At 39.9% G+C, this 9,729-nt stretch overlaps 2 protein-coding genes across 2 annotated transcripts in view; one reads left to right on the top strand and one right to left on the bottom strand.

Annotated features, from left to right (window-relative positions):
- Positions 1 to 4,922, bottom strand: part of LOC126014224 (ankyrin repeat domain-containing protein 26-like) — a 43,897-nt gene extending 38,975 nt beyond the window's left edge. The window contains exons 1-3 of the mRNA XM_049777543.1: positions 4,799 to 4,922; positions 3,088 to 3,218; positions 1,031 to 1,131 (exon numbers count right to left, since the gene is read on the bottom strand). Coding sequence (XP_049633500.1) covers positions 1,031 to 1,131; positions 3,088 to 3,218; positions 4,799 to 4,922 — 356 coding nt within the window. The remainder of the gene's footprint in view (positions 1 to 1,030; positions 1,132 to 3,087; positions 3,219 to 4,798) is intronic.
- LOC126014220 (ankyrin repeat domain-containing protein 26-like) overlaps positions 1 to 9,729 on the top strand; it is a 263,129-nt gene that overhangs the window by 214,873 nt on the left and 38,527 nt on the right. The window lies entirely within an intron of this gene.

Here is a 9,729-nt window from a genome sequence, read left to right on the forward strand (position 1 = left end):
TCTACCACTTGAGTTCCATTTGTATTCCTAATTTTCATTCATCTGCAACCTTGCCATGGACACTTTTTTGTAAATCCTTTTTACTTCTGGTTACTGATTTATTTTTTGGATAGCTGATTGTGGTTTGTTTTTCCCCAAGGGCAGGGGCATGGCAGGGGCAGGGCAGGGTGGCCCAGGCTGGATTCAGTCTACTGCTAAAGGGCTACATGCTGCCCCTTGCTGGACATTACAAGAAAAGTCTGGCACAAAGAAATGGAGAAGGGAGACATCTTCCGGGTTTTTGATGTTGTTGATTTTTTCCCTTCTTATTTGTAGTATTTGGGCCACTGGGATGAGATAGACAAGAAAGAGATAGTGATGGAGAGGGAGAAAGTGGAGACGCTGGCCTGGGCTAAGCATTGCAGAGCAGGGAGTGGGACTACCCGGCAAGGTGGAAAGTGGCCACAGCCTAGGTGTGTGGTCAGAGAGGAGCATGCCCAGGATAGAGATTGGATCCAGCCACATGGAGCCAACACTGAAGGGCCAACGAGAAGAGCTCAGAACCCTCCAGTAGATTCAAGGTGAGGCACCACCACATTCACACCGGCTCTACAAACTCTTACCTGGCTCCAGACCTTGTACCTGGTAGCAGCACAGGTCAGGCTCTGATCCTGTCTCCCAAGGACCTAGAGGTCAGGGATTGGCCAGCCCATGTGGTGTGCATGACACAGATGCATGTGCACACAAACACACCCAGAGACACACAGACAAAGGTTTGCTTGTGCAGAACACAGACACATGTGTACATAGACACAGTCTACCCAGGCATGAAATCCTAAATACACAGACGTGTACATACATACTGGATATAGATACATCCAGTCACACATGAACTGTGCATAGATACACAATCACATATAACCACACACATGAGTCCTGAATTCCTGGCCTCCCCTGTACCTCTTCATAGGAATTGGGCATGGGGGGCAGTTATGCACCCCGCCCCATCCCTACTGGGCCCCCTAGTAGGGAAGGGAGCTGGAATGAAGACCTTGTGCCAAGATCAGAAGTGCCCAGGAAGGACAGGGCATGGCCACGGGGCAGAGAGCTCACCAGTAAGTTGTGCCATGGGTAGCCCATGAGTCCTGTGGGCTGTGAGATGGGGACACATAGTCAGAGTGGGAGACTGTGGGACTGAGAATGAAAGGTCCAAGTGACAGCTTTCTGAGAGAAAAGTGTCCCCCAAGGACTGGAACTGAACATTGCTATCCAGTGAGAACCCATTATAACTCCTCCTTAGGTGCTTTGGCCAGGATCTCAGGTCTTCCTTCTGAGCACAGAACTAGGAAGTGGGTTATTGATGTGTATGTAAACATTTTATGCCCCTACCCTGATCGGTGATTGTGCCCTACCCTAGGGTGTGACCTGGCATTATGCCCCCACCTGATTCTGCTTCCAGGGTCAGTAACATAATAATCCCATAAAATGTTTACTTACACAACAGGTTACCTGGCACGATTTTTAGTGGAAGAAAATGATCACATTCTGCAGTTAAATATAAGGAGTAGCACCACGTTCGTAGTACTGCCATGCTACACAGCGACAACTCTCTGTTAGCCTCCTCCCCTTAAAGCTGGAGATTGGACATTCTCTGCTTTATGAGGTCATCCAAATGCTTCTTGTATGTAAATGAGGGTTGGGCGTAATTGTGGGACCAATCAGATAGCACATGATATTCCATGAGATTCATTCTGGGCCTTGATTATCTGGTCCTTTCCATGAAGGTCTGGGTCTTGATTATCTGGAACCCCACTCGAGCATCCTCCACCCTGTAGATGACTCCATTCAGTTGTCACCAATCTCCCCGGAGGTCTCCACTCGGGTATGAGGTCAAAGTGGAGAATAGCCCCTGACCCCAAGCAGGAGACCTGAGCTGGCTCCAGTGCCACCTTCCAGAATGAAATGATGAGAGTGATGAGGCATATCAAAGAATGTGGAGAGATGAGAAGGGAGGAGAGATCAAGGAGTAATCAGGAATCATAAGAAATATTGAAGGATGATTAGAAATGATAAAGATAGTAAAGAATATTGAAAAACAATGAGTGATGAACATTATTGATGAATCGCTTAGAGGCTGTAAAGCTTTGTATCATTCCTTCAAGTCTGAATGATAATCTCTAGGGATAGAATAATCCTGGTAATTTTTGTTCAACTCACTTAGTTAAAATATTTTTTCTGTCTCCATAAAAAAATATTGACCCTTTCCCATGGAAGAGAGTATAGCTCTACTTGACTGCTTTCAAACTGGAGTATAAACTGTTTCTATTTTTTGTATTAAGTAATTCCAATTGGTACTAAATATTCAAAGTTAAAGTCACCTGCAACACAAGGGAATTAATAAATGCTAGTGGAATCTATACAACTTATATTTGAGGATATTATAATAATAAGAAAACAAATATTTAAATTACATACTGATCATCACAGTATGAGGCACAGAGTTTTGGGAACTAACAAGAATATGTAAGGAAATATTTCAGAACATTTTAAATCTCTAACCAAACAGGTAAGCAAATAAGTGAGAAAATGTACTGTATTTTGTGGAGCAGAAGAGAAAGAAACGCAGATAAGGCCTTGCATTTAGTGAACCCAAGTTCAATCCCTAACATTCCAAGCACCACCAGGAATTATTCCTGATTAAACAGAAGTTACACTTGCACCACCGATATGCCCCCAAAGAAAACAAAAACAACAAGTATTAATCCTATATTCTTAAAAGCATCAATAACTCAATATATTTAAAGAAACCTTTGTTAAAATTCCAATGAGGGCCCGAGAGATAGTACAGGAAGTAAAGTTTTTGCCTTAACATGGAGCACATATGATTTAATACCCAGGAACACATATGGTCCTGAGCACAGAGCTAGGAAAAAGCCCTGTTCATAGTCAAAAAAAACAAAACATCTTGATAAAACTTCTAGATCCCAAACACCATGAAGAAAAGTTGAGAATTGAAAGAAAAGAAGGGTTAGTTGGGCCACTGGACCAATCAAAGTCCAGACAAGATCCCTATGTTCAGGACCTGCCTCCCACACATTACCACCATACATCCAAAGAAAGGCTGAGAGAAAAGCTAAAGGAGATAAAACCAGGATGAAGGATGAGGATGCAGAGAAAATCGGCAGCATTATCAACTAAGCCTGCTCCTCCAAAGCTAGAGACCTTGCCAAAAATGACCCCTGATGACAAAGGAGGAAAGGTGCCCAGAGGGGGAGACAAAAGCAGAGGCTGGCAAGGATGGAAAAAACTTCAAAAAATAGAAGCTACAAAAAATGGCATCGAGAGGTACTGGGCACACCAGGAAATGTGTGCATTTTTCGCTTTTTTTGTTTTGTTTTGTTTTTTTATGTTTTTTTTTGTTTGTTTTTGGGCCCCACCCGATGTTGCTCAAGGATTACTCCTGGCTGTCTGCTCAGAAATAGCTCCTGGCAGGAACAGGGGGCCATATGGGACACCGGGATTTGAACCAACAATCTTAGGTCCTGGATTGGCTGCTTGCAAGGCAAATACCGCTGTGCTATCTCTCCTGGCCCTGTGTGCATTTTTTCATACTGTGCAATTCTGTGAACGCAGCTAGAAATATTATCAAATTTTTATTAAAATGCAGAATTTATCTTTTAAGAATTATGTTAGCGCATGGAATACTTTGTTGTAGTTTTGGGAAAAGGTCTAAACCACTAACAAAAGTCTCCATAGCTAGGGAAAAAAAACATTACCCTACTAGTTTCTAGAGATTTCTTTTTGGTTCTCAGGAGAGATTGCTTTACCTTTATGCATGAACACCATGTGGTATGGACAAAATCACTTCATTCCCTAAGCCTTCTCTCCCTCACCATCCTTAGAATAAAATTAATTCCTTTAAACGCAGAGACCCTGTTAAGCCTGGACTCCCAAAAAGTGCTACCAGTATGTCAGGGAATCTAGATTTTGCAGTGACCCCATTGAGTGGGGACCCTCAAAGAACAACGGATTCTTATTGAGATTGTGAATCTTCAGACTCATCATTTTGCCATTCTTCTTTTCATATCCTGAAATCCAGGCGAGTTTGTGAGTTGCTGATATGCAACAGCTGAATGTGAAATGAGAACTTTCACTCAAAAATATCTGTTGACAGCAGCAAATAAAGCCTTCACTGTGCTTAAAAAAGATAGGATTCAGTTTGTTTTTGCTATTAATTTGTATGAATTCTTTTTTTTATTGCAAAGCAAAACACAAAGTTACAAAAGGTTTTATTTACCAGTAGATATATTTCACTCAAATAAATCCTCTTAAACATAAGAATTCTGCCTAAGCCTAGAAATCAATTTATTAAGACTGTAACATGCTGATCAGAAATAGTTAATCAGGGACAGATTCTTTGTTTACAATTGTTGATAGTATGAGCATATCCCCTACATTCAGGGGAATGAAGTATTATGGATGAGAAATATACAGAAAAAAGTTTATTAGTGAATAATGCAAAATATAAAGGAAGATATTAGAACTTTTCCTAAGTCAATTTCTCATACATATCATGCTCTTGTGTTGGCTGATTAGTTCTTTTTAGATGCAGAAATGTGACTGTTCCTTAGACATTTTTGCTTCAAACATAGGGATTCTCCAGTGTGAACTCTGGAATTGAGTCTGAAGCCTCTCTGAAACTCTCTGCAATCATGAGGTATCTCTCCAATTTGTCTTCTCGAGTGTGATAAGAAGGAACATTTCACTCCCCTCAAACATCTGGTTTCTCCTCTGTGTGAATCTTCGGGTGTGATGATACCTGACCTATCTGTGAAGTCTCGCCCAAATTCCCCACAAACATGGGGCTTTTCTCCTCTGTGTCCTCTGGTGTTGGATGAGATCTGACGTATCTCTGATATATTGCCCGCACTCCCGACAAACATGGGGCTTCTCTCCTGTGTGTATCCTTTGGTGTGTGATAAGATATGACCTGGGACTAAAGCCTCACCCACGTTACCCACAAACATGGGGCTTCTCTTCTGTATGTGTCCTCTGGTGTTTCATGAGATTTGACCTATGACTGAAGTCTCGCCCACACTCCCCACAAACATAGAGCTTGCCTCCTTTGTGTATCCTTTGGTGTGTGATAAGATGTGACCTCTGACTAAAGCCTCGCCCACATTCCATACAAACATTGGGCTTCTCTACTGTATGTGTCCTCTGGTGTTTGATGAGACTTGACCTATGACTGAAGCCTCGCCCACACTCCCCACAAACATGGGGCTTCTCTCCTGTGTGTATCCTTTGGTGTATGATGAGATGTGACCTAAAACTGAAGCCTCACCCACATTCCAAATTTGTATGTATTCTTTACACATTTTACAGTTGACCCCTTTGTCATATATATACATATTGAAATTTAAAGAATCTAGTATGATTTACAAATATTTTCTCTCATTTACACAGTTACCTTTTCATTGTAACTCATGACTTGTTACATTATGGCAGCTTTCCATTTAATGTAGTTCCACTTGCTAGATTTTTGTTAACTTTAATGCCACCTCTCAAAATTCAACTTGAGACCTATGCCAAGGAGCTCACTGTTAATTAGAAAGTGTTTATTACCTATTGTATATTGCATTTATGTGGATATCTCCCCACCCACACCGTTTATTTTGAATAACTCTTCCCTAATGGTTGCTTTGGTTTCCTCCAGGATCATATGGTTGTGGATTGAATGCAAGGCTTTTGTCTACTGATTATTTACTCCAGATTTATGCTTTCTCTCTGGTCCTGGCATCCCTCTTTTTTCTAAGACTCATGGTCAACATTGCAGGGTAGCCATGAAGGTGTTCCCTGTGTTCTTCTATGACAGTGCAGAGCTCAGGGCTATCTTGTTCTGGGAGTCATTTGGTGGGTGGTGGTGGTCACACCCAGGAGTACTCAGGGATTCCTGCTGGCTATGAGTTAAGAGTGTACTCCTGGTGATGCTCAGGAGTCCAAAAACCCGGTCCAGAGAGGCCACATGCAAGGCAAGTACCTTACCTGCTGTACTATATCCCTCTAGCCCAGTGTGTTGGGAGCCCCCATGTTTTATTTTGTTTGTGTGTTTTTGGTTCACACCTGTGGCAGGTACTCACAGGTTACTCCTGACACTGTACTCAGAAATTGCTAATATGGGGGAAAATATGGAATGCCAGGATTTGAACCAATGTCTGTCCTAAATTGGTGACATGCAAGGCAAATGCCCTACCGCTGTGCTATCTCTCTGGCCCACGAGCCCATTTTTAATATCAATGTCTATACTAGTTCATTATAACTATAATAAGCCACCTCAAAGTCAGTGACTTTAAACATGTAAAAAACTTTAAAACATCTCAAATTATTAATATTTTGATGTAAAATTAAATGTACACATTTATATGTTTTAGGAAAATAATGTTCATCACCAAAGTGGCAACATCTCTCCATCCCAGTCCATAATACTCTGCTCTTCCACTTCATTTCTATTGCGTTAGTTTTTATTTGATTTTTGGAACCACAGCAGACAAGTCCTAGGAATATCTATTGGCTCTCCACTCAGGAATTCTTCCTGGTGAGGCCTGGGGAGCTGTATAGAATGCAAGAGATTGAACCCACATTAGCTGAATGTAAGGAAAGCACCTTACCTGCTGTACTACCCGACTCCTCCCACCCCTTTGGAGATCTATGCTCAGTGATTAAGGGTTTGTTTGCATTGAACATTGTCACTTGCATTGTTTCTTTTTCTTTATTTTCTTTATTTAATTGTTGGTTTGGGGAACAGCCAGTCGTGCTCAGGTCTTACTCCTGGCAGAGTTTGGGCAACCATTTGAATTTTGGGGGATAGAACTGGGTCAGTAATGTTGAAGTTAAGAATCCCGCCCACCATACTATTGCTCTGGCTCACAGAGCAACATGACTGAAGTCATATCTTTTTTCCCTTCTGACTTTTTCCCTTTACTATGACAACCTCTGGTTCTTAATGGAGGGAAAAAAATCCTAGATTTCATCTTTTCTTATAGCTAAGTAGTATTCCATTTTAAGTAAATATACCATCCCTTCTTTATCCACCTGCTCTGTTAGGCACTTGTGTTGTTTCCTGATGTTGGCTATGACAAATAGCATTGCAGAGATATTACATATGCATATATCTTTTTCAGTTACCTGGGATCTGGACCCAACCTCCATGCTTCAGGAATATGAGGTGCTAGTTATTGAACCTGGCTGGGCCTTACACAGTCAAAAAGCATCACCTCTTTCCCTTTAAAATATTTTCCTGGTTACTTTTTATGTTTTATGGAGGTAAAATGGAAAGTTATTAAAATAAGAGGATAAACTTTCATGCACATGTGGTGTTGTAGAGATAAAGACAATAAATGACATTTTTGTGACTCCTGGTAGTTTAAACGTTCTTCTGGATTTTCTTTGTTTTCGATCACACCCAGCAATGCTCAGAGCTGACTTGTGAGTCAGAGATCACTCCTAGCAGAGAATGAGGGTCCAGAAGGGGTATAAGAAATTGAATCCCTGTCAGCTGCATGCAAGGTAAAGGACTTATTTATACCATATCTTTGTTCTTAATTTTCTGAATTATTCCGAGCTCCAAATTCTAAGACTTGATTCTAGTCAGTTTATGTTTTAGAACTGAATATATTTCAAAATTGGATTGTGGTTTTGACTATTCTCATTTTTCTTTTTCTGAACAAACTATTTGCTATTTTATTTATGTAGATTGATGATCTTACTGTAAAACTGGGAGGTGCAGCTTCAAAATGTCAACATCTGGATGCACAAAATCAGCGGAATTTATTGTCTATGAAAGAGATGAAAAAGAAATATGCAGAGCTACAAATGAATAAAAAGCAGTTGGATCAAGAAGTAGTCAGCCTCAAAAGTGATATAGAACTCAATATGGTAGAACTCGATCAAGTAGAACAGTATAAACAAGAGATCGAAGAAAGAGCAAGACAGGAAAATTAAAAGAAATCAATCTATTTTTACAGGTAAATTTATTGATCTGTAATTGTTTTAATTCATTTCACTGCAAATTGCATTCCTCTACTCTTCCATTAGTTTTGTGGATTTCTGGAAGGAAGATAGCGTGTTTCTGAAATACTTCAGTTTTCATTATTACACTCACTTGAAACTTTAACATGGTTCTCACTAGAGAATCATTTCATATTTAAGTTCAATACTATAAAACAAACTCTTAGGAGGAAAAGGGAAACATGGGATTTAAATCTCATACTTGATAATCAAGTACTTTACTTGGTTAAAGTTAGAGTTTTCTATTTAAATCACTTTTAACTAATCCTATTTGAATTATTAGGTTATAAGAGTACTAACACTAGGCTGATCCAACTTTATTTTTATAATTCAGATGGCTTTGGTGAGAATTAACTTAAATTTTAGACTTTTTGTTACACTTTGATTGATTGGCTTTTGGGCCACACCCAGCAACATTCAGGGATTACTCCTGGCCCTGCACTCAGAAATAGCACCTGCCAGGTTGGGGCATCTTATGGGATGCCAGGTAGCAAAAGGCAGGGCCCAATTGGCTGCATGCAAGGTTAATGCCCTACTGCTATGCTATATCTCCGGCCCCTTCAGCTTTTGTTGCCTTTAAAATTGCTCTGCGTCATTGATTCAAAACTCATAATTAATGTATTCCTTTAATTTGCTTTAGGAACAAGCAGCATGCCAAGAGAGCTTAGACCACTTAAGAGAGAATAATAATACTTCATTGAGAAGGGAATTGGGACTCAGAATTAAAGAGCTGGAATCTGAACTGAAAATGAAAACTTCTCAGGAAGATGTGAATAAAACAAAATTAGAAAAATACAAACAACGAATTAAAAATTTGGAACATGAACTCATCAGAATGACATCTTCTCAGGAGTATAATAAAATAGAATAGGAAAAATATAAGCAACTCTTCCTAGAAGAAATGAAAGTTAGAAAATCTTTGGCAACTAAGCTAGAAAAGTAAGTCAAAACATTATTTTATTAATTTTAATTTTTTTGGAGAGGCCACACCTGGTGACACTCAGGGGTTACTCCTGGCTATACACTCAGAAATTGCTCCTGGCTTGGTATACTATATGGGACGTCTGGGGGTTTAATAGCAGTCCGACTTAGGCTAGTGCTGGCAAGGCAGATCCTAATCGCTCTGTGCCACTGCTCCAACCCCATTATTAATTTAATTTTTGTTTTAATTAATGTATCTTTTCATTTAATTTTTATAGATTCAGGTCTATATGTGTAGAGAATGAAAGTAGACGATATTATTCATTTCTAAAAATGATACTGTAAATAAATTTACTTTAAAATGTTAGATGAGACCAGAGTGATGCCCAGAGGGATAGTTTATTTGCCTTGCATGTAGTCTTCCCATGTTCTATACTGGCGTCCCATAAGGTTCTCTGAGCTCACAAGGAGTTGTTCTTGAGCTCAGAGCCAGGAGTCACCTCTTAGTGCTGTTGGGTGTGGCCCCAAAACTGAAACTTTATTTTTCCCCTGTGCTTTGATTGTTGTTGTTTTTATGTGCTTTAAAAGTTTTATCCCTAAACATTTGCTTATAGGTCAACTTGTGTTTAAACAAAACCTTTTGTTTAATTTTCATAGTGGTATTATTATTGCTTATTATAATTTCTCTCTATAGAAACATTAGCATGTTTAGTCTGTGGAAGATTATAATTTGGGGGTTAGAGTTGGGTTTTGAGCCACATC

This window comes from Suncus etruscus, chromosome 7, assembly GCF_024139225.1.
Source record: "Suncus etruscus isolate mSunEtr1 chromosome 7, mSunEtr1.pri.cur, whole genome shotgun sequence".
Lineage (NCBI taxonomy): Eukaryota > Metazoa > Chordata > Mammalia > Eulipotyphla > Soricidae > Suncus > Suncus etruscus.